General features: G+C 50.8%; 1 protein-coding gene across 1 annotated transcript in view; it reads left to right on the forward strand.

Annotated features, from left to right (window-relative positions):
* Positions 1 to 20,008, forward strand: part of LOC118936674 (general transcription and DNA repair factor IIH helicase subunit XPB-like) — a 75,578-nt gene extending 55,570 nt beyond the window's left edge. The window contains exons 12-16 of the mRNA XM_036982071.1: positions 132 to 228; positions 8,610 to 8,727; positions 9,025 to 9,143; positions 13,896 to 14,042; positions 19,754 to 20,008. Of these exons, the coding sequence (XP_036837966.1) occupies positions 132 to 228; positions 8,610 to 8,727; positions 9,025 to 9,143; positions 13,896 to 14,042; positions 19,754 to 19,894 (622 nt within the window). The 3' untranslated portion in view covers positions 19,895 to 20,008. The remainder of the gene's footprint in view (positions 1 to 131; positions 229 to 8,609; positions 8,728 to 9,024; positions 9,144 to 13,895; positions 14,043 to 19,753) is intronic.
* Positions 20,009 to 26,229: the final 6,221 nt, after the last annotated feature.

Below are 26,229 nucleotides of genomic sequence, written 5' to 3' on the forward strand. Positions count from 1 at the left end.
TCTCCTCTCAGGCCCTGTATCTAACGTCTCTCTCCTCTCAGGCCCTGTATCTAACATCTCTCTCCTCTCAGGCCCTGTATCTAACGTCTCTCTCCTCTCAGGCCCTGTATCTAACGTCTCTCTCCTCTCAGGCCCTACATCTATGGCCCCACCTCTCAGGGAGAGAGGATGCAGATCCTACAGAACTTTAAACACAACCCCAAGATCAACACCATCTTCATCTCCAAGGTAACCAACTCTTACCCCCATCACGTGTCTCCAAGGTAACCAACCCCTCCCCCATCACATAATATCTCCAAGGTTACCTGGGCTGTATTCATCTCCAAACGGGGAGAGACCTTAAGTGAATTTGTCCCTGTAGAAACATTTATTTATTTTTCGTTTGCGAAATGTTTTCCTATAGTTTGAATGAATACACCCCTGGGTTGAGTGGCTCAGTCTGTCGTCTGGCGTTGCCGTGATACGGGGGGATGACTGAGGGTTTCTGGGTAAGGACAGCCGGATGTATTTGTAGTGTGGTTTCTTTTCCTCTTCTGCCGTCATGTGGAGAGGCACCGTCATGTGGAGAGGCACCGTCATGTGGAGAGGCACCGTCATGTGGAGAGGCACCGTCGTGTGGAGAGGCACCGTCGTGTGGAGAGGCACCGTCATGTGGAGAGGCACCGTCATGTGGAGAGGCACCGTCATGTGGAGAGGCACCGTCATGTGGAGAGGCACCGTCATGTGGAGAGGCACCGTCATGTGGAGAGGCACCGTCATGTGGAGAGGCACCGTCATGTGAGAGAGGCACCGTCATGTGGAGAGGCACCGTCATGTGGAGAGGCACCGTCATGTGGAGAGGCACCGTCATGTGGAGAGGCACCGTCATGTGGAGAGGCACCGTCATGTGGAGAGGCACCGTCATGTGGAGAGGCACCGTCATGTGGAGAGGCACCGTCATGTGGAGAGGCACCGTCATGTGGAGAGGCACCGTCATGTGAGAGAGGCACCGTCATGTGGAGAGGCACCGTCATGTGGAGAGGCACCGTCATGTGGAGAGGCACCGTCATGTGGAGAGGCACCGTCATGTGGAGAGGCACCGTCATGTGGAGAGGCACCGTCATGTGGAGAGGCACCGTCATGTGGAGAGGGAGAGGCACCGTCATGTGGAGAGGCACCGTCATGTGGAGAGGCACCGTCATGTGAGAGGGAGAGGCACCGTCATGTGGAGAGGCACCGTCATGTGGAGAGGGAGAGGCACCGTCATGTGGAGAGGCACCGTCATGTGGAGAGGCACCGTCGTTTGGAGAGGCACCGTCATGGGGAGAGGCACCGTCATGGGGAGAGGCACCGTCATGGGGAGAGGCACCGTCATGGGGAGAGGCACCGTCATTTGGAGAGGCACCGTCATTTGGAGAGGCACCGTCATTTGGAGAGGCACCGTCATTTGGAGAGGCACCGTCATTTGGAGAGGCACCGTCATTTGGAGAGGCACCGTCATGGGGAGAGGCACCGTCATGTGGAGAGGCACCGTCATGTGGAGAGGCACCGTCATGGGGAGAGGCACCGTCATGTGGAGAGGCACCGTCATGGGGAGAGGCACAGTCATGGGGAGAGGCACCGTCATGTGGAGAGGCACCGTCATGTGGAGAGGCACCGTCATGTGGAGAGGCACCGTCATGTGGAGAGGCACCGTCATGGGGAGAGGCACCGTCATGTGGAGAGGCACCGTCATTTGGAGAGGCACCGTCATTTGGAGAGGCACCGTCATGGGGAGAGGCACCGTCATGGGGAGAGGCACCGTCATGGGGAGAGGCACCGTCATGGGGAGAGGCACCGTCATGTGGAGAGGCACCGTCATGTGGAGAGGCACCGTCATGTGGAGAGGCACCGTCATGTGGAGAGGGAGAGGCACCGTCATGTGGAGAGGGAGAGGCACCGTCATGTGGAGAGGCACCGTCATGTGGAGAGGCACCGTCATGTGGAGAGGGACCGTCATGTGGAGAGGGAGAGGCACCGTCATGTGGAGAGGCACCGTCATGTGGAGAGGCACCGTCATGTGGAGAGGCACCGTCATGTGGAGAGGCACCGTCATGTGAGAGGGAGAGGCACCGTCATGTGGAGAGGCACCGTCATGTGGACAGGCACCGTCATGTGAGAGGGAGAGGCACCGTCATGGGGAGAGGCACCGTCATGTGAGAGGGAGAGGCACCGTCATGTGGAGAGGCACCGTCATGTGGAGAGGCACCGTCATGTGGAGAGGCACCGTCATGGGGAGAGGCACCGTCATGGGGAGAGGCACCGTCATGTGGAGAGGCACTGTCATGTGGAGAGGCACTGTCATGTGAGAGGGAGAAGCACCGTCATGTGGAGAGGCACCGTCATGTGGAGAGGCACCGTCATGTGGAGAGGCACAGTCATGTGAGAGGGAGAGGCACCGTCATGTGGAGAGGGAGAGGCACCGTCATGGGGAGAGGCACCGTCATGTGGAGAGGCACCGTCATGTGAGAGGGAGAGGCACCGTCATGGAGAGAGGCACCGTCATGTGGAGAGGCACCGTCATGTGGAGAGGCACCGTCATGTGGAGAGGCACCGTCATGTGAGAGGGAGAGGCACCGTCATGTGAGAGGGAGAGGCACCGTCATGTGGAGAGGGAGAGGCACCGTCATGTGGAGAGGGAGAGGCACCGTCATGTGGAGAGGCACCGTCATGTGGAGAGGCACCGTCATGTGGAGAGGCACCGTCATGTGGAGAGGCACTGTCATGTGGAGAGGCACCGTCATGTGGAGAGGGAGAGGCACCGTCATGTGGAGAGGGACCGTCATGTGGAGAGGCACCGTCATGTGGAGAGGGAGAGGCACCGTCATGTGGAGAGGGACCGTCATGTGGAGAGGGACCGTCATGTGGAGAGGCACCGTCATGTGGAGAGGGACCGTCATGTGGAGAGGGACCGTCATGTGGAGAGGGACCGTCATGTGGAGAGGCACCGTCATGTGGAGAGGCACCGTCATGTGGAGAGGAACCGTCATGTGGAGAGGGATAGACACCGTCATGTGGAGAGGCACCGTCATGTGGAGAGGCACCGTCATGTGGAGAGGCACCGTCATGTGGAGAGGGACCGTCATGTGGAGAGGGACCGTCATGTGGAGAGGGACCGTCATGTGGAGAGGGACCGTCATGTGGAGAGGGACCGTCATGTGGAGAGGGACCGTCATGGGGAGAGGGACCATCATGTGGAGAGGGACCGTAATGGGGAGAGGGACCGTCATGTGGAGAGGCACCGTCATGTGGAGAGGGAGAGGCACCGTCATGTGGAGAGGCACCGTCATGTGGAGAGGCACCGTCATGGGGAGAGGCACCGTCATGTGAGAGGGAGAGGCACCGTCATGTGGAGAGGCACCGTCATGTGGAGAGGCACCGTCATGTGAGAGGGAGAGGCACCGTCATGTGGAGAGGCACCGTCATGTGGAGAGGCACCGTCATGTGGAGAGGCACCGTCATGTGGAGAGGGACCGTCATGTGGAGAGGGACCGTCATGTGGAGAGGGACCGTCATGTGGAGAGGGACCGTCATGTGGAGAGGGACCGTCATGTGGAGAGGGACCGTCATGGGGAGAGGCACCGTCATGTGGAGAGGGAGAGGCACTGTCATGTGGAGAGGCACTGTCATGTGGAGAGGCACCGTCATGTGGAGAGGCACCGTCATGTGGAGAGGCACCGTCATGGGGAGAGGCACCGTCATGTGGAGAGGGAGAGGCACCGTCATGTGGAGAGGCACCGTCATGTGAGAGGGAGAGGCACCGTCATGGGGAGAGGCACCGTCATGTGAGAGGGAGAGGCACCGTCATGTGAGAGGGAGAGGCACCGTCATGTGGAGAGGCACCGTCATGTGGAGAGGCACCGTCATGTGGAGAGGCACCGTCATGTGGAGAGGCACCGTCATGTGGAGAGGGAGAGGCACCGTCATGTGGAGAGGGACCGTCATGTGGAGAGGGACCGTCATGTGGAGAGGCACCGTCATGTGGAGAGGGACCGTCATGTGGAGAGGGACCGTCATGTGGAGAGGCACCGTCATGTGGAGAGGCACCGTCATGTGGAGAGGCACCGTCATGTGGAGAGGGATAGACACCGTCATGTGGAGAGGCACCGTCATGTGGAGAGGGACCGTCATGTGGAGAGGCACCGTCATGTGGAGAGGGACCGTCATGTGGAGAGGGACCGTCATGTGGAGAGGGACCGTCATGGGGAGAGGGACCGTCATGTGGAGAGGCACCGTCATGTGGAGAGGGAGAGGCACCGTCATGTGGAGAGGCACCGTCATGGGGAGAGGCACCGTCATGTGGAGAGGCACCGTCATGTGGAGAGGCACCGTCATGTGGAGAGGCACCGTCATGTGGAGAGGCACCGTCATGTGGAGAGGCACCGTCATGTGAGAGGGAGAGGCACCGTCATGTGAGAGGGAGAGGCACCGTCATGTGAGAGGGAGAGGCACCGTCATGTGAGAGGGAGAGGCACCGTCATGTGGAGAGGGACCGTCATGTGGAGAGGGACCGTCATGTGGAGAGGGACCGTCATGTGGAGAGGGACCGTCATGTGGAGAGGGACCGTCATGTGGAGAGGGACCGTCATGTGAGAGGGACCGTCATGGGGAGAGGGACCGTCATGTGGAGAGGGACCGTCATGGGGAGAGGCACCGTCATGTGGAGAGGGAGAGGCACCGTCATGTGGAGAGGCACCGTCATGTGGAGAGGCACCGTCATGTGGAGAGGCACCGTCATGGGGAGAGGCACCGTCATGTGGAGAGGGAGAGGCACCGTCATGTGGAGAGGCACCGTCATGTGGAGAGGCACCGTCATGTGAGAGGGAGAGGCACCGTCATGGGGAGAGGCACCGTCATGTGGAGAGGCACCGTCATGTGAGAGGGAGATGCACCGTCATGTGAGAGGGAGAGGCACCGTCATGTGAGAGGGAGAGGCACCGTCATGTGAGAGGGAGAGGCACCGTCATGTGAGAGGGAGAGGCACCGTCATGTGAGAGGGAGAGGCACCGTCATGTGAGAGGGAGAGGCACCGTCATGTGGAGAGGCACCGTCATGTGAGAGGGAGAGGCACCGTCATGGGGAGAGGCACCGTCATGTGGAGAGGCACCGTCATGTGAGAGGGAGAGGCACCGTCATGTGAGAGGGAGAGGCACCGTCATGTGAGAGGGAGAGGCACCGTCATGTGGAGAGGCACCGTCATGTGGAGAGGCACCTTCATGTGGAGAGGCACCGTCATGTGGAGAGGCACCGTCATGTGGAGAGGCACCGTCATGGGGAGAGGCACCGTCATGGGGAGAGGCACCGTCATGTGGAGAGGCACCGTCATGTGGAGAGGCACCGTCATGTGGAGAGGCACCGTCATGTGGAGAGGCACCGTCATGGGGAGAGGCACCGTCATGGGGAGAGGCACCGTCATGTGGAGAGGCACCGTCATGTGGAGAGGCACCGTCATGTGGAGAGGCACCGTCATGTGGAGAGGCACCGTCATGTGGAGAGGCACCGTCATGTGGAGAGGGAGAGGCACCGTCATGTGGAGAGGCACCGTCATGTGGAGAGGCACCGTCATGTGGAGAGGCACCGTCATGTGGAGAGGGAGAGGCACCGTCATGTGGAGAGGGAGAGGCACCGTCATGTGAGAGGGAGATGCACTGTCATGTCCAGCTAACCACCAACATAAACACAGTGTCGTCCCAGGTTGTTGGGTCGGAACCCAGGTTGTTGGGTCAGAACCCAGGTTGTTGGGCCAGAACCACTTCAATGCTCCTTGGTATAGATTCTACACAGTGTCTTCCCAGGTTGTTGGGTCAGAACCACATCAATGCTCCTTGGTATAGATTCTACACAGTGTCTTCCCAGGTTGTTGGGTCAGAACCACTTCAATGCTCCTTGGTATAGATTCTACACAGTGTCTTCCCAGGTTGTTGGGTCAGAACCACTTCAATGCTCCTTGGTATAGATTCTACAGTGTCTTCCCAGGGTGTTGGGTCAGAACCACATCAATGCTCCTTGATATAGATTCTACACAGTGTCGTCCCAGGTTGTTGGGTCAGAACCACTTCAATGCTCCTTGGTATAGATTCTACACAGTGTCTTCCCAGGTTGTTGGGTCAGAACCACATCAATGCTCCTTGATATAGATTCTACACAGTGTCGTCCCAGGTTGTTGGGTCAGAACCACTTCAATGCTCCTTGGTATAGATTCTACAGTGTCTTCCCAGGTTGTTGGGTCAGAACCACATCAATGCTCCTTGATATAGATTCTACACAGTGTCTTCCCAGGTTGTTGGGTCAGAACCACATCAATGCTCCTTGGTATAGATTCTACACAGTGTCTTCCCAGGTTGTTGGGTCAGAACCACATCAATGCTCCTTGGTATAGATTCTACACAGTGTCTTCCCAGGTTGTTGGGTCAGAACCACTTCAATGCTCCTTGGTATAGATTCTACAGTGTCTTCCCAGGTTGTTGGGTCAGAACAACATCAATGCTCCTTGGTATAGATTCTACACAGTGTCTTCCCAGGTTGTTGGGTCAGAACCACTTCAATGCTCCTTGGTATAGATTCTACACAGTGTCTTCCCAGGTTGTTGGGTCAGAACCACATCAATGCTCCTTGATATAGATTCTACACAGTGTCTTCCCAGGTTGTTGGGTCAGAACCACTTCAATGCTCCTTGGTATAGATTCTACACAGTGTCTTCCCAGGTTGTTGGGTCAGAACCACATCAATGCTCCTTGATATAGATTCTACACAGTGTCTGGAACTCTCTTGGAGGGTTGAGACATCGATCTTCCACCAGGAATTTGATCACTTGGTGTTTTGTTGATAGCGGTGGGAAAACGCTGTCTCAGGCACCGCTCCAGAATCTCCCATACGGGTTCGATTGGGTTCTGGTGACTGAGACGGCCGGGGCGTTATGGTTTACATCGTTTTTCATGCTCATCAAACCATTCAGTGGCCTCTCGTGTCCTGTGGAGGGTTGGCGTTGTCATCCTGTGAGGGCCAAGCCAAGGTAGCCATAATAATGGTCAAAATACTGGCCTGCCTAGCATTTTTATACATGCTCCTAAGCATGATGGGATGTTAACTGCTTAATTAACTTCTTGGCGCACCCATCCCGTTAGCGGGATCATTTTCGTCAACATCCGCTGAATTGCAGAGCGCCAAATTCAAATTAAATTACTACAAATATTTAATTTTCGTGAAATCACAAGTGCAATATAGCAAAACACATCTTAACTTGTTGTTAATCCACCTGGCGTGTCAGATTTCATAAAAGCTTTTCGGCGAAAGCTATCCAAGCGTTTATGTTAGGACATCTCTCTCAGTAGACAAAACATTACAAACAGCTAGCAGCAAAATCGATTGGTCACGAAAGTCAGAAAAGCAATACAGTGAATCGCTTACCTTTGATGATCTTCGTATGTTTGCACTCACAAGACTCCCAGTTACACAATAAATGTTTTGTTTTGTTCCATAAAGATGATAATTTTTATATCCTAAAACGTCCATTTGGTTGGCGCGTTTTGTTGAGTATCCGTAAAGTTCGTAGGAACATGTCAAAGTTTTTTAATAATCAATCCTCAGGTTGTTTTTACAATAAATAATCAATAGGAGAGAGAGAGAAAATGTCTGCTCCAAGCTGCTCACGTATGCAAAACTCTGCTGGCACCCAGCCATCCAATGACGCGATGTGATCGTTCTCGCTCATTTTTTCAGAATAAAAGCCTGAAACTATGTCTAAAGACTGTTCACGCCATGTGGAAGCCATAGGAAATGTAATCTGGTTGATATCCCTTTAAATGGAGGGAAGGCATGCAATGGAGGTTTCAGAAAAAACAGCACTTCCTGGTTGGATTTTCCTCAGGTTTCTCCTGCAATATCAGTTATGTTATACTCACAGACAATATTTTGACAGTTTTGGAAACTTTAGAGTGTTTTCTATCCTAATCTGACAATTATATGCATATTCTTGATTCCGGGCCTGAGAAATAGGCCCGGAAATACTGCCCCCTACACTCAAGAGGTTAACTCAGGAATCACACCTGTGTGGAAGCACCTGCTTTCAATATACTTTGTATCATTTACTAAATTGTTTCCATTATTTTGACAGTTACCTGTATATTCATTCTCTCCCTGTCTCTCTCTCTCTCTCTGTGTCTGTCTCTCTCTCTCTCTCTCTCTCTCTGTCTCTCTCTGTCTCTCTCTCCCTCTCTCTGTCTCTCTGTCTGTCTCTCTCTCTCTCTCTCTCTCTCGCTCTCTGTCTCTCTTTGTCTCTCTCTCTCTGTCTCTCTCTCCCTCTCTCTGTCTCTCTGTCTGTCTCTCTCTCTCTCGCTCTCTCTCTCTCTCTCGCTCTCTCTCTCTCTCTCGCTCTCTGTCTCTCTTTGTCTCTCTCTCTCTGTCTCTCTCTCCCTCTCTCTGTCTCTCTCTCTGTCTGTCTCTCTCTCTCTCTCTCGCTCTCTGTCTCTCTTTGTCTCTCTCTCTCTGTCTCTCTCTCTGTCTCTCTCTCTCTCTCTGTCTCTCTCTCTGTCTCTCTCTCTGTGTCTCTCTGTGTCTCTCTCTGTCTCTCTCTCTCTGTCTCTCTGTCTCAGGTGGGTGACACGTCCTTTGACCTCCCCGAGGCTAATGTTCTGATCCAGATCTCCTCTCATGGGGGTTCTCGCAGACAGGAGGCTCAGAGGCTGGGCAGGGTGCTGCGAGCCAAGAAAGGTGTGTGTGTGTGTGTGTGTGTGTGTGTGTGTGTGTGTGTGTGTGTGTGTGTGTAACCGTATGTATTGTGGTCAAATGCAATAATTGATTCGAAGTGAAGTTGACCAGTATTTTCCTATTTCCCCTTTCCACACACACACCTACACACACACCTACACACACACACACACACACACACACACACACACACACACACACACACCTACACACACACACCTACACACACACACCTACACACACACACACACACACACACACACACCTCCACACACACCACACACCTCCCCCTCCACCCAGGTATGGTCGCGGAGGAGTATAATGCCTACTTCTACTCGTTGGTGTCTCAGGATACTCAGGAGATGGCCTACAGCACCAAGAGACAGAGGTTCCTAGTGGACCAGGGATACAGCTTCAAGGTTACTATACAATACTAACCCTACAGTACCAAGAGACAAAGGTTCCTAGTGGACCAGGGATACAGCTTCAAGGTTACTATACAATACTAACCCTACAGTACCAAGAGGTCCGATACTATACAATACTAACCCTACAGTACCAAGAGGTCCGTTACTATACAATACTAACCCTACAGTACCAAGAGACCAGAGGTCTGTTACGATACAATACTAACCCTACAGTACCAAGAGGTCCGTTACTATACAATACGAACCCTACAGTACCAAGAGGTCCGTTACTATACAATACGAACCCTACAGTACCAAGAGACCAGAGGTCTGATACTATACAATACTAACCCTACAGTACCAAGAGACCAGAGGTCTGTTACTATACAATACTAACCCTACAGTACCAAGAGGTCCGTTACTATACAATACTAACCCTACAGTACCAAGAGGTCCGATACTATACAATACTAACCCTACAGTACCAAGAGGTCCGATACTATACAATACTAACCCTACAGTACCAAGAGACCAGAGGTCTGATACTATACAATACTAACCCTACAGTACCAAGAGGTCCATTACTATACAATACTAACCCTACAGTACCAAGAGACCAGAGGTCCGATACTATACAATACTAACCCTACAGTACCAAGAGGTCCGTTACTATACAATACTAACCCTACAGTACCAAGAGACCAGAGGTCCGATACTATACAATACTAACCCTACAGTACCAAGAGGTCCGTTACTATACAACACTAACCCTACAGCACCAAGAGACCAGAGGTCCGTTACTATACAATACTAACCCTACAGTACCAAGAGGTCCGAAACTATACAATACTAACCCTACAGTACCAAGAGGTCCGTTACTATACAATACTAACCCTACAGCACCAAGAGACCAGAGATCCGTTACTATACAATACTAACCCTACAGTACCAAGAGGTCCGTTACTATACAATACTAACCCTACAGCACCAAGAGACCAGAGGTCCGTTACTATACAATACTAACCCTACAGCACCAAGAGACCAGAGGTCCGTTACTATACAATACTAACCCTACAGTACCAAGAGACCAGAGGTCTGATACTATACAATACTAACCCTACAGCACCAAGAGACCAGAGGTCCGTTACTATACAATACTAACCCTACAGTACCAAGAGACCAGAGGTCCGTTACTATACAATACTAACCCTACAGTACCAAGAGACCAGAGGTCCGTTACTATACAATACTAACCCTACAGTACCAAGAGACCAGAGGTCTGATACTATACAATACTAACCCTACAGCACCAAGAGGCCAGAGGTCCGTTACTATACAATACTAACCCTACAGTACCAAGAGACCAGAGGTCCGTTACTATACAATACTAACCCTACAGTACCAAGAGGTCCGTTACTATACAATACTAACCCTACAGCACCAAGAGACCAGAGGTCCATTACTATACAATACTAACCCTACAGTACCAAGAGGTCTGTTACTATACAATACTAACCCTACAGTACCAAGAGACCAGAGGTCCGTCACTATACAATACTAACCCTACAGTACCAAGAGGTCCGTTACTATACAATACTAACCCTACAGTACCAAGAAGTCTGTTACTATACAATACTAACCCAACAGTACCAAGAGACAGAGGTTCCTAGTGGACCAGGGATACAGCTTCAAGGTTACTATACAATACTAACCCTACAGTACCAAGAGGTCCGATACTATACAATACTAACCCTACAGTACCAAGAGGTCTGTTACTATACAATACTAACCCTACAGTACCAAGAGGTCCGTTTCTATACAATACTAACCCTACAGCACCAAGAGACCAGAGGTCCGTTACTATACAATACTAACCCTACAGTACCAAGAGGTCCGTTACTATACAATACTAACCCTACAGCACCAAGAGGTCCGATACTATACAATACTAACCCTACAGTACCAAGAGACCAGAGGTCCGTTACTATACAATACTAACCCTACAGTACCAAGAGGTCTGTTACTATACAATACTAACCCTACAGTACCAAGAGGTCCGATACTATACAATACTAACCCTACAGTACCAAGAGGTCCGATACTATACAATACTAACCCTACAGTACCAAGAGGTCCGTTACTATACAATACTAACCCTACAGTACCAAGAGGTCCGTTACTATACAATACTAACCCTACAGTACCAAGAGACCAGAGGTCTGTTACTATACAATACTAACCCTACAGTACCAAGAGGTCTGTTACTATACAATACTAACCCTACAGTACCAAGAGGTCTGTTACTATACAATACTAACCCTACAGTACCAAGAGGTCTGTTACTATACAATACTAACCCTACAGTACCAAGAGGTCCGTTACTATACAATACTAACCCTACAGTACCAAGAGGTCTGTTACTATACAATACTAACCCTACAGCACCAAGAGGTCCGTTACTATACAATACTAACCCTACAGCACCAAGAGGTCCGTTACTATACAATACTAACCCTACAGTACCAAGAGGTCCGATACTATACAATACTAACCCTACAGTACCAGGAGGTCTGTTACTATACAATACTAACCCTACAGTACCAAGAGACCAGAGGTCCGTTACTATACAATACTAACCCTACAGTACCAAGAGACCAGAGGTCCGATACTATACAATACTAACCCTACAGTATCAAGAGACCAGAGGTCCATTACTATGCAATACTAACCCTACAGTACCAAGAGACCAGAGGTCCGTTACTATACAATACTAACCCTCTACAGTACCAAGAGGTCCGTTACTATACAATACTAACCCTACAGTACCAAGAGGTCCGTTAATATACAATACTAACCCTACAGTACCAAGAGGTCCGTTACTATACAATACTAACCCTACAGTACCAAGAGGTCCGTTACTATACAATACTAACCCTACAGTACCAAGAGGTCCGTTACTATACAATACTAACCCTACAGTACCAAGAGGTCCGTTACTATACAATACTAACCCTACAGTACCAAGAGACCAGAGGTCCGTTACTATACAATACTAACCCTACAGTATCAAGAGGTCCGATACTATACAATACTAACCCTACAGTATCAAGAGGTCCGTTAATATACAATACTAACCCTACAGTACCCAGAGGTCCGTTACTATACAATACTAACCCTACAGTACCAAGAGGTCCGTTACTATACAATACTAACCCTACAGTACCAAGAGACCAGAGGTCCGTTACTATACAATACTAACCCTACAGTACCAAGAGACCAGAGGTCCGATACTATACAATACTAACCCTACAGTATCAAGAGGTCCGTTAATATACAATACTAACCCTACAGTACCCAGAGGTCCGTTACTATACAATACTAACCCTACAGTACCAAGAGGTCCGTTACTATACAATACTAACCCTACAGTACCAAGAGATCAGAGGTCCGTTACTATACAATACTAACCCTACAGCACCAAGAGACCAGAGGTCCGATACTATACAATACTAACCCTACAGTACCAAGAGGTCCGATACTATACAATACTAACCCTACAGTATCAAGAGGTCCGTTAATATACAATACTAACCCTACAGTACCAAGAGGTCCGTTACTATACAATACTAACCCTACAGCACCAAGAGACCAGAGGTCCGTTACTATACAATACTAACCCTACAGTACCAAGAGGTCCGTTACTATACAATACTAACCCTACAGTACCAAGAGATCAGAGGTCCGTTACTATACAATACTAACCCTACAATACCAAGAGACCAGAGGTCCGTTACTATACAATACTAACCCTACAGTACCAAGAGGTCCGTTACTATACAATACTAACCCTACAGCACCAAGAGACCAGAGGTCCGTTACTATACAATACTAACCCTACAATACCAAGAGACCAGAGGTCCGTTACTATACAATACTAACCCTACAGTACCAAGAGGTCCGTTACTATACAATACTAACCCTACAGTACCAAGAGACCAGAGGTCCGTTACTATACAATACTAACCCTACAGCACCAAGAGGTCCGGTACTATACAATACTAACCCTACAGTACCAAGAGGTCTGTTACTATACAATACTAACCCTACAGTACCAAGAGACCAGAGGTCCGTTACTATACAATACTAACCCTACAGTACCAAGAGGTCCGTTACTATACAATACTAATCCTACAGTACCAAGAGGTCCGTTACTATACAATACCAACCCTACAGTACCAAGAGACCAGAGGTCCGTTACTATCCATTATTATGGGGGTGTTTTTGGACTTAAAAACATAGTTAAATAGTTTTGCTGGAGACATGCTTTTAAAGGGATAGTTGGAGATTTTGGCTATTAACCCCAAAAGTTCAATGTCAGCGCCACTGCAGACCCCCCTTCTCACACAACCCTGCTCTCTGTCCTGATCACATGTAAATGGCAGATACTGAATGACCTGTGGAGCTCTGAGGTTCCGGAACTTTGGAGCTCTGATGTTCCAGAACATTGGAGCTCTGAGGTTCCGGAAGATTGGAGCTCTGAGGTTCCGGGAACATTGGAGCTCTGAGGTTCCGGGAACATTGGAGCTCTGAGGTTCCGGAACATACTTTCAAGAAAAAAGTATTTTTAGTTTGACCTGATCACAGAGTTGGGGGAAGAGTGCTCTAGTTTGCTCCGGCTCAAATTAAGCACTGATCTAATCTATGTCCTTCCCCCTCTCTCTCTGTCCTCCTCCTCCTCCTCCCTAATCTCCTCCTCTCCACCAGGTCATCACTAAAATGGCGGGGATGGAGGAGGATAATCTGATGTTCTCCTCCAGAGAGGAGCAGTATCAGCTGCTCCAGAAGGTTCTGGCGGCTACAGACCTCGACGCAGAGGAGGAAGTGGTCATCGGAGAGAATGGACGGCCAATGGTATGTATGCACACCTCTTATCAATCAATCAATCAATCAATCAATCAATCAATGAAATGTGGACATCCGTTCTGGTTTGACTTCTGTCTGTCCAGCATGGGAAACGCATCTGGTCTGTCAAATTCTGAAGTCAGGCATTTAAAACCTTTAAAACCTTATAAACTCTCTTTCCCCTCCAGTTCTATATTCTAACCTCTCTCTTTCTTATTCTAACCTCTCTCTCTCTCCTTCAGTTCTATATTCTAACCTCTCTCTCTCCCCTCCAATTCTATATTCTAACCTCTCTCTCTCCCCTCCAGTTCTATATTCTAACCTCTCTCTCTCTCCTCCAGTTCTATATTCTAACCTCTCTCTTTCCCCTCCAATTCTATATTCTAACCTCTCTCTCTCTTATTCTAATCTCTCTCTTTCCCCTCCAGTTCTATATTCTAACCTCTCTCTCTCTTATTCTAACCTCTCTCTCTCTCTCTCTCCCCTCCAGTTCTATATTCTAACCTCTCTCTTTCCCCTCCAGTTCTATATTCTAACCTCTCTCTCTCTTATTCTAACCTCTCTTTCCCCTCCAGTTCTATATTCTAACCTCTCTCTCTCTTATTCTAACCTCTCTCTTTCCCCTCCAGTTCTATATTCTAACCTCTCTCTTTCCCCTCCAGTTCTATATTCTAACCTCTCTCTCTCTTATTCTAACCTCTCTCTTTCGCCTCCAATTCTATATTCTAACCTCTTTCTCTCCAGTTCTATATTCTAAAATCTCTCTCCAGTTCTATATTCTAAACTCTCTCTCTCCCCTCCAGTTCTATATTCTAACCTCTCTCTCTCCAGTTCTATATTCTAAACTCTCTCTCTCTCCAGTTCTATATTCTAAACTCTCTCTTCCCTCCAGTTCTATATTCTAACCTCTCTCTCTCCCTTCCAGTTCTATATTCTAACCTCTCTCTCTCCAGTTCTATATTCTAAACTCTCTCTCTCTCCAGTTCTATATTCTAAACTCTCTCTTCCCTCCAGTTCTATATTCTAACCTCTCTCTCTCCCTTCCAGTTCTATATTCTAACCTCTCTCTCTCCAGTTCTATATTCTAAACTCTCTCTCTCTACAGTTCTATATTCTAAACTCTCTCTCCCTCCAGTTCTATATTCTAACCTCTCTCTCTCCTCCAGTTCTATATTCTAACCTCTCTCTCTCCCCTCCAGTTCTATATTCTAACCTCTCTCTCTCCTCCAGTTCTATATTCTAACCTCTCTCTCTCCTCCAGTTCTATATTCTAACCTCTCTCTCTCCTCCAGTTCTATATTCTAACCTCTCTCTCTCCCCCTCCAGTTCTATATTCTAACCTCTCTCTCTCCTCCAGTTCTATATTCTAACCTCTCTCTCTCCTCCAGTTCTATATTCTAACCTCTCTCTCCCCCTCCAGTTCTATATTCTAGCCTCTCTCTCTCTCTCTCTCCAGTTCTATATTCTAACCTCTCTCTCTCTCTCCAGTTCTATATTCTAACCTCTCTCTCTCTCCTCCAGTTCTATATTCTAACCTCTCTCTCTCCCCTCCAGTTCTATATTCTAACCTCTCTCTCTCCTCCAGTTCTATATTCTAACCTCTCTCTCTCCAGTTCTATATTCTAAACTCTCTCTCTCTCTCTCCAGTTCTATATTCTAACCTCTCTCTCCCCTCCAGTTCTATATTCTAACCTCTCTCTCTCCCCTCCAGTTCTATATTCTAACCTCTCTCTCCCCTCCAGTTCTATATTCTAACCTCTCTCTCTCTCCGCTCCAGTTCTATATTCTAACCTCTCTCTCCCCTCCAGTTCTATATTCTAACCTCTCTCTCTCCACTCCAGTTCTATATTCTAAACTCTCTCTCCCCTCCAGTTCTATATTCTAACCTCTCTCTCTCCCCTCCAGTTCTATATTCTAACCTCTCTCTCTCCCCTCCAGTTCTATATTCTAACCTCTCTCTCTCCACTCCAGTTCTATATTCTAACCTCTCTCTCTCTCTCTCCAGTTCTATATTCTAAACTCTCTCTCTCCCCTCCAGTTCTATATTCTAAACTCTCTCTCTCTCCAGTTCTATATTCTAACCTCTCTCTCTCCCTCTCTCTCTCCCCTCCAGTTCTATATTCTAAACTCTCTCTCTCCCCTCCAGTTCTATATTCTAAACTCTCTCTCTCTCCAGTTCTATATTCTAACCTCTCTCTCTCCCTTCCAGTTCTATATTCTAACCTCTCTCTCTCCAGTTCTATATTCTAAACTCTCTCTCTCTACAGTTCTATATTCTAAACTCTCTCTCCCTCCAGTTCTATATTCTAACCTCTCTCTCTCCTCCAGTTCTATATTCTAACCTCTCTCTCTCCCCTCCAGTTCTATATTCTAACCTCTCTCTCTCCTCCAGTTCTATATTCTAACCTCTCTCTCTCCTCCAGTTCTATATTCTAACCTCTCTCTCTCCCCCTCCAGTTCTATATTCTAACCTCTCTCTCTCCTCCAGTTCTATATTCTAACCTCTCTCTCTCCTCCAGTTCTATATTCTAACCTCTCTCTCCCCCTCCAGTTCTATATTCTAGCCTCTCTCTCTCTCTCTCTCCAGTTCTATATTCTAACCTCTCTCTCTCTCTCCAGTTCTATATTCTAACCTCTCTCTCTCTCCTCCAGTTCTATATTCTAACCTCTCTCTCTCCCCTCCAGTTCTATATTCTAACCTCTCTCTCTCCTCCAGTTCTATATTCTAACCTCTCTCTCTCCAGTTCTATATTCTAAACTCTCTCTCTCTCTCTCCAGTTCTATATTCTAACCTCTCTCTCCCCTCCAGTTCTATATTCTAACCTCTCTCTCTCCCCTCCAGTTCTATATTCTAACCTCTCTCTCCCCTCCAGTTCTATATTCTAACCTCTCTCTCTCCGCTCCAGTTCTATATTCTAACCTCTCTCTCCCCTCCAGTTCTATATTCTAACCTCTCTCTCTCCACTCCAGTTCTATATTCTAAACTCTCTCTCCCCTCCAGTTCTATATTCTAACCTCTCTCTCTCCCCTCCAGTTCTATATTCTAACCTCTCTCTCTCCCCTCCAGTTCTATATTCTAACCTCTCTCTCTCCACTCCAGTTCTATATTCTAACCTCTCTCTCTCTCTCTCCAGTTCTATATTCTAAACTCTCTCTCTCCCCTCCAGTTCTATATTCTAAACTCTCTCTCTCTCCAGTTCTATATTCTAACCTCTCTCTCTCCCTCTCTCTCTCCACTCCAGTTCTATATTCTAAACTCTCTCTCCCCTCCAGTTCTATATTCTAACCTCTCTCTCTCCCCTCCAGTTCTATATTCTAACCTCTCTCTCTCCCCTCCAGTTCTATATTCTAACCTCTCTCTCTCCACTCCAGTTCTATATTCTAACCTCTCTCTCTCTCTCTCCAGTTCTATATTCTAAACTCTCTCTCTCCCCTCCAGTTCTATATTCTAAACTCTCTCTCTCTCCAGTTCTATATTCTAACCTCTCTCTCTCCCTCTCTCTCTCCCCTCCAGTTCTATATTCTAAACTCTCTCTCTCTCCAGTTCTATATTCTAACCTCTCTCTCTCCCCTCCAGTTCTATATTCTAACCTCTCTCTCTCTTATTCTAACCTCTCTTTCCCCTCCAGTTCTATATTCTAACCTCTCTCTCTCTTATTCTAACCTCTCTCTTTCCCCTCCAGTTCTATATTCTAACCTCTCTCTTTCCCCTCCAGTTCTATATTCTAACCTCTCTCTCTCTTATTCTAACCTCTCTCTTTCCCCTCCAATTCTATATTCTAACCTCTTTCTCTCCAGTTCTATATTCTAAAATCTCTCTCCAGTTCTATATTCTAAACTCTCTCTCTCCCCTCCAGTTCTATATTCTAACCTCTCTCTCTCCAGTTCTATATTCTAAACTCTCTCTCTCTCCAGTTCTATATTCTAAACTCTCTCTTCCCTCCAGTTCTATATTCTAACCTCTCTCTCTCCCTTCCAGTTCTATATTCTAACCTCTCTCTCTCCAGTTCTATATTCTAAACTCTCTCTCTCTCCAGTTCTATATTCTAAACTCTCTCTTCCCTCCAGTTCTATATTCTAACCTCTCTCTCTCCTCCAGTTCTATATTCTAACCTCTCTCTCTCTCCAGTTCTATATTCTAACCTCTCTCTCTCTCTCTCCAGTTCTATATTCTAACCTCTCTCTCTCCCCTCCAGTTCTATATTCTAACCTCTCTCTCCCCTCCAGTTCTATATTCTAAACTCTCTCTCTCCCCTCCAGTTCTATATTCTAACCTCTCTCTCTCTCTCTCCAGTTCTATATTCTAACCTCTCTCTCTCCTCCAGTTCTATATTCTAACCTCTCTCTCCCCCTCCAGTTCTATATTCTAACCTCTCTCTCTCTCTCCAGTTCTATATTCTAAACTCTCTCTCCCCTCCAGTTCTATATTCTATCCTCTCTCTCTCCCCTCCAGTTTTATATTCTAACCTCTCTCTCTCCCCAGTTCTATATTCTAACCTCTCTCTCTCTCCAGTTCTATATTCTAACCTCTCTCTCTCCCCAGTTCTATATTCTAACCTCTCTCCCCTCCAGTTCTATATTCTAACCTCTCTCTCTTCAGTTCTATATTCTAACCTCTCTCTCTCCAGTTCTATATTCTAAACTCTCTCTCCCCTCCAGTTCTATATTCTAACCTCTCTCTCTCCAGTTCTATATTCTAAACTCTCTCTCCCCTCCAGTTCTATATTCTAACCTCTCTCTCTCCCCTCCAGTTCTATATTCTAACCTCTCTCTCTCTCCAGTTCTATATTCTAACCTCTCTCTCCAGTTCTATATTCTAACCTCTCTCTCTCCAGTTCTATATTCTAACCTCTCTCTCTCCAGTTCTATATTCTAACCTCTCTCTCTCCTCCAGTTCTATATTCTAACCTCTCTCTCTCCCCTCCAGTTCTATATTCTAACCTCTCTCTCTCTCCAGTTCTATATTCTAACCTCTCTCTCCAGTTCTATATTCTAACCTCTCTCTCCAGTTCTATATTCGAACCTCTCTCTCTCTATCCAGTTCTATATTCTAACCTCGCTCTCTCCCCTCCAGTTCTATATTCTAACCTCGCTCTCTCCCCTCCAGTTCTATATTCTAACCTCGCTCTCTCCCCTCCAGTTCTATATTCTAACCTCTCTCTCTCCCCTCCAGTTCTATATTCTAACCTCTCTCTCTCTCCAGTTCTATATTCTAACCTCTCTCTCCAGTTCTATATTCAAACCTCTCTCTCTCTCTCCAGTTCTATATTCTAACCTCTCTCTCCAGTTCTATATTCGAACCTCTCTCTCTCTATCCAGTTCTATATTCTAACCTCCCTCTCTCTCTCTCTCTCCAGTTCTATATTCTAACCTCTCTCTCTCTCTCCAGTTCTATATTCTAACCTCTCTCTCTCTCTCCAGTTCTATATTCTAACCTCTCTCTCTCTCCCCAGTTCCAGCGGAGGCCAGGTACCATGAGCTCCATGTCCGGGGCTGATGATTCTGTCTACATGGAGTATCTAACCTCTCTCTCTCTCCCCAGTTCCAGCGGAGGCCAGGTACCATGAGCTCCATGTCCGGGGCTGATGATTCTGTCTACATGGAGTATCTAACCTCTCTCTCTCTCCCCAGTTCCAGCGGAGGCCAGGTACCATGAGCTCCATGTCCGGGGCTGACGATTCTGTCTACATGGAGTATCTAACCTCTCTCTCTCTCCCCAGTTCCAGCGGAGGCCAGGTACCATGAGCTCCATGTCCGGGGCTGATGATTCTGTCTACATGGAGTATCGCTCTAGAGGCAACCGGGCCCACCTGGGTAACAACATCCACCCGCTCTTCAAGCGCTTCAGGAAGGGCCCGTAGGTCTCTGCTCTATTCTGCTGCACCATATAGGGAATAAGGCGTTACTGTGGGATGCTGCCAGGGTGTTGTGGAACGGGTTCCTAGACTCAGGGTCAGAAATGCGTTTGAAATAAAACAGGAATTTTTGGGATTCGTTTGTATATTTTTTTATTGTTTGCAGAATCAGTTTCTCAACCAAGTGTCCAAACGCTGTCACGCCCCTCTACCCTCCCCTCTACCCTACCCTCTACCCTACCCTCTACCCTACCCTCTACCCTCCCCTCTACCCTACCCTCCCCTTTACCCTCTACCCTACCCTCTACCCTACCCTCTACCCTCCCCTCTACCCTACCCTCTACCCTACCCTCTACCCTACCCTCTACCCTCCCCTTTACCCTCCCCTTTACCCTCTACCCTACCCTACCCTCTACCCTACCCTCTACCCTACCCTCTACCCTACCCTCTACCCTACCCTCTACCCTACCCTCTACCCTCCCCTTTACCCTCCCCTTTACCCTCTACCCTACCCTACCCTCTACCCTACCCTCTACCCTCCCCTCTACCCTACCCTCCCCTTTACCCTCTACCCTACCCTCTACCCTCCCCTTTACCCTCTACCCTCCCCTCTACCCTACCCTCCCCTTTACCCTCTACCCTACCCTCTACCCTCCCCTTTACCCTCCCCTCTACCCTCTACCCTCCCCTCTACCCTACCCTCCCCTTTACCCTCTACCCTCCCCTCTACCCTACCCTCCCCTTTACCCTCTACCCTCCCCTCTACCCTACCCTCTACCCTCCCCTCTACCCTACCCTCTACCCTACCCTCTACCCTACCCTCTACCCTACCCTCTACCCTACCCTCTACCCTACCCTCTACCCTCCCCTCTACCCTACCCTCTACCCTACCCTCTACCCTACCCTCTACCCTACCCTCTACCCTACCCTCTACCCTACCCTCTACCCTACCCTCTACCCTCCCCTCTACCCTACCCTCTACCCTACCCTCTACCCTACCCTCTACCCTACCCTCTACCCTCCCCTTTACCCTCCCCTTTACCCTCTACCCTACCCTACCCTCTACCCTACCCTCTACCCTACCCTCTACCCTACCCTCTACCCTCCCCTCTACCCTACCCTCTACCCTACCCTCTACCCTACCCTCTACCCTACCCTCTACCCTCCCCTTTACCCTCCCCTTTACCCTCTACCCTACCCTACCCTCTACCCTACCCTCTACCCTACCCTCTACCCTACCCTCTACCCTACCCTCTACCCTACCCTCTACCCTACCCTCTACCCTCCCCTCTACCCTACCCTCCCCTTTACCCTCCCCTTTACCCTCTACCCTACCCTCCCCTTTACCCTACCCTCTACCCTCCCCTCTACCCTACCCTCCCCTTTACCCTCCCCTCTACCCTCTACCCTCCCCTCTACCCTACCCTCTACCCTACCCTCTACCCTACCCTCTACCCTCCCCTCTACCCTACCCTCTACCCTACCCTCTACCCTCCCCTCTACCCTACCCTCCCCTTTACCCTCCCCTCTACCCTCTACCCTCCCCTCTACCCTACCCTCTACCCTACCCTCTACCCTACCCTCTACCCTCCCCTCTACCCTACCCTCCCCTCTACCCTACCCTCCCCTCTACCCTCTACCCTCCCCTCTACCCTACCCTCTACCCTACCCTCTACCCTACCCTCTACCCTCCCCTTTACCCTCCCCTCTACCCTCTACCCTCCCCTCTACCCTCCCCTTTACCCTCCCCTCTACCCTCCCCTCTACCCTACCCTCTACCCTACCCTCTACCCTACCCTCTACCCTCCCCTCTACCCTACCCTCCCCTCTACCCTACCCTCCCCTCTACCCTACCCTCCCCTCTACCCTACCCTCCCCTCTACCCTCTACCCTCCCCTCTACCCTACCCTCTACCCTACCCTCTACCCTACCCTCTACCCTCCCCTTTACCCTCCCCTCTACCCTCTACCCTACCCTCTACCCTACCCTCTACCCTACCCTCTACCCTCCCCTTTACCCTCCCCTCTACCCTCTACCCTCCCCTCTACCCTCCCCTTTACCCTCCCCTCTACCCTCTACCCTCCCCTCTACCCTACCCTCTACCCTACCCTCTACCCTACCCTCTACCCTCCCCTCTACCCTACCCTCCCCTCTACCCTCCCCTCTACCCTCTACCCTCCCCTCTACCCTACCCTCCCCTTTACCCTCCCCTCTACTCTCACCCTACCCCCTACCCTACCCTCTACCCTACCCTACCCTCTACCCTCCCCTCTACCCTACCCTCCCCTTTACCCTCCCCTTTACCCTCTACCCTACCCTCCCCTTTACCCTACCCTCTACCCTACCCTCTACTCTCACCCTACCCCCTACCCTACCCTCTACCCTACCCTCCCCTTTACCCTACCCTCTACCCTACCCTACCCTCACCCTACCCTCTACCCTCACCCTACCCTCTACCCTACCCTCTACTCTCACCCTACCCTCTACCCTACCCTCCCCTTTACCCTACCCTCTACCCTACCCTCTACTCTCACCCTACCCTCTACCCTACCCTCCCCTTTACCCTACCCTCTACCCTACCCTACCCTCTACCCTACCCTCTACTCTCACCCTACCCTCTACCCTACCCTCTACTCTCACCCTACCCTCTACCCTACCCTCCCCTTTACCCTACCCTCTACTCTCCCCTACCCTCTACTCTCACCCTACCCTCTACCCTACCCTCCCCTTTACCCTACCCTCTACTCTCACTCTACCCTCTACCCTACCCTCCCCTTTACCCTACCCTCCACCCTACCCTCTACCCTACCCTACCCTCTACCCTACCCTCTACCCTACCCTCTACCCTACCCTCCCCTTTACCCTACCCTCTACTCTCACCCTACCCTCTACCCTACCCTTTACCCTACCCTCTACTCTCACCCTACCCTCTACCCTACCCTTTACCCTACCCTCTACTCTCACCCTACCCTCTACCCTCTACTCTACCCTACCCTCCCCTTTACCCTCTACCCTACCCCCTACCCTACCCTACCCTCTACTCTCACCCTACCCTCTACCCTACCCTCTACTCTCACCCTACCCTCTACCCTACCCTCTACCCTACAATACCCTCTACCCTACCCTCCCCTTTACCCTCCCCTTTACCCTCTACCCTACCCTCCCCTTTACCCTACCCTCTACCCTACCCTCTACTCTCACCCTACCCCCTACCCTACCCTCTACCCTACCCTCCCCTTTACCCTACCCTCTACCCTACCCTACCCTCACCCTACCCTCTACCCTCACCCTACCCTCTACCCTACCCTCTACTCTCACCCTACCCTCTACCCTACCCTCCCCTTTACCCTACCCTCTACCCTACCCTCTACTCTCACCCTACCCTCTACCCTACCCTCCCCTTTACCCTACCCTCTACCCTACCCTACCCTCTACCCTACCCTCTACTCTCACCCTACCCTCTACCCTACCCTCTACTCTCACCCTACCCTCTACCCTACCCTCCCCTTTACCCTACCCTCTACTCTCCCCTACCCTCTACTCTCACCCTACCCTCTACCCTACCCTCCCCTTTACCCTACCCTCTACTCTCACTCTACCCTCTACCCTACCCTCCCCTTTACCCTACCCTCCACCCTACCCTCTACCCTACCCTACCCTCTACCCTACCCTCTACCCTACCCTCTACCCTACCCTCCCCTTTACCCTACCCTCTACTCTCACCCTACCCTCTACCCTACCCTCTACCCTACCCTTTACCCTACCCTCTACTCTCACCCTACCCTCTACCCTACCCTTTACCCTACCCTCTACTCTCACCCTACCCTCTACCCTCTACTCTACCCTACCCTCCCCTTTACCCTCTACCCTACCCCCTACCCTACCCTACCCTCTACTCTCACCCTACCCTCTACCCTACCCTCTACTCTCACCCTACCCTCTACCCTACCCTCTACCCTACAATACCCTCTACCCTACCCTCCCCTTTACCCTCCCCTTTACCCTCTACCCTACCCTCTACCCTACCCTACCCTCTACTCTCCCCTACCCTCTACTCTCACCCTACCCTCTACCCTACCCTACCCTCTACCCTACCCTCTACTCTCACCCTACCCTCTACCCTACCCTCCCCTTTACCCTACCCTCTACCCTACCCTACCCTCTACCCTACCCTTTACTCTCACCCTACCCTCTACCCTACCCTCTACTCTCACCCTACCCTCTACCCTACCCTCCCCTTTACCCTACCCTCTACCCTACCCTACCCTCTACCCTACCCTCTACTCTCACCCTACCCTCTACCCTACCCTCCCCTTTACCCTACCCTCTACTCTCACCCTACCCTCCACCCTACCCTACCCCCTACCCTACCCTTTACCCTACCCTCTACCCTAACCCCCCCTCTACCCTACCCTCCCTCTATCCTACCCTCCCTCTACCCTCCCTCTGTCCTACCCTCCCTCTACCCTCCCTCTACCCTCCCTCTACCCTCCCTCTACCCCCTACCCTCCCTCTACCTTCCCTCTACCCTCCCTCTGTCCTACCCTCCCTCTACCCTCTACCCTCCCTCTACCCTCTACCCCCTACCCTCCTTCTACCCTCCTTCTACCCTCCCTCTACCCTCAGACCTCCCTCTACCCTCCCTCTACCCCCTCCCCTCCCTCTACCCCCTCCCCTCCCTCTACCCTCCCCCCCTCTACCCTCCCCCCTCCCTCTCCCCTCCGTCTACCCTCCCCCCTCCCTCCCTCCCCTCCCTCCCCCTCCCCTCCCTCTAACCTCCCTATACCCTCCCCCTCCCCTCCCTCTAACCTCCCTATACCCTCCCCTCCCCTGCCTCCCTCACCCTCCCCCCCCCTCTACCCTCCCCCCTCCCTCTAACCTCCCTATACCCTCCCCATCCCCTCCCTCTCCCCTCCGTCTACCCTCCCCCCTCCCTCCCTCCCCTCCCCCCCCCCCCCCCTCCCTCTAACCTCCCTATACCCTCCCCCTCCCCTCCCTCTAACCTCCCTATACCCTCCCCCTCCCCTGCCTCCCTCACCCTCCCCTCCCTCTACCCTCCCCCCTCCCTCTCCCCTCCCTCTAACCTCCCTATACCCTCCCCTGCCTCCCTCACCCTCCCCTCCCTCTACCCTCCCAATCTCTCCCACAATATATTGTAATGTTTACTAGTTGTTAATCAGTTGATTTGTTAAGAGTGAAAACATGTTGTCCTGTCTCAGAGTCATTACTCTAATCCTAATAAAATAATGACAGGAGTGTAATTGGTGTTTTGGTTGCTGTTCACAGTCTGGTTTAATGAGCTGAGGGCCGTGGACAGAACACTACGTCTGTCATCAGCCGTTGTTAAAGGGGTTAGACATCATCCTCAGGACACCCAGTTAAAAACCTGGATCCTACCATGAACCCCTCCCCCTACCCTCCCTGAATCCTACCATGAACCCCTCCCTCTACCCTACCCTGGATCCTACCATGAACCCCTCCCTCTACCCTCCCTCTACCCTACCCTCCCTCTACCCTCCCCTCCCCTAACATGAACCCCTCCCCCTACCCTCCCTCTACCTTCCCCTCCCCTAACATGAACCCCTCCCCCTACCCTCCCTCTACCCTCCCTCTACCCTACCCTCCCTCTACCCTACCCTCCCTCTACCCTCCCCTCCCTCTACCCTCCCTCTACCCTACCCTCCCTCTACCCTACCCTCCCTCTACCCTACCCTCCCTCTACCCTACCCTCCCTCTACCCTACCCTCCCTCTACCCTACCCTCCCTCTACCCTCCCTCTACCCTACCCTGAATCCTACCATGAACCCCTCCCTCTACCCTCCCTCTACCCTACCCTGAATCCTACCATGAACCCCTCCCTCTACCCTACCCTCCCTCTACCCTACCCTCCCTCTACCCTCCCTCTACCCTACCCTGAATCCTACCATGAACCCCTCCCTCTACCCTCCCCTCCCTCTACCCTCCCTCTACCCTACCCTCCCTCTACCCTACCCTCCCTCTACTCTACCCTCCCCTCCCTCTACCCTACCCTCCCTCTACCCTACCCTCCCCTCCCTCTACCCTCCCTCTACCCTACCCTGAATCCTACCATGAACCCCTCCCTCTACCCTCCCTCTACCCTACCCTGAATCCTACCATGAACCCCTCCCTCTACCCTACCCTCCCTCTACCCTACCCTCCCTCTACCCTACCCTGAATCCTACCATGAACCCCTCCCTCTACCCTCCCCTCCCTCTACCCTCCCTCTACCCTACCCTCCCTCTACCCTACCCTCCCTCTACTCTACCCTCCCCTCCCTCTACCCTCCCCTCCCTCTACCCTACCCTCCCCTACCATGAACC

Source organism: Oncorhynchus mykiss, chromosome 7 (genome assembly GCF_013265735.2).
Source record: "Oncorhynchus mykiss isolate Arlee chromosome 7, USDA_OmykA_1.1, whole genome shotgun sequence".
Taxonomy (NCBI): Eukaryota; Metazoa; Chordata; class Actinopteri; order Salmoniformes; family Salmonidae; genus Oncorhynchus; species Oncorhynchus mykiss.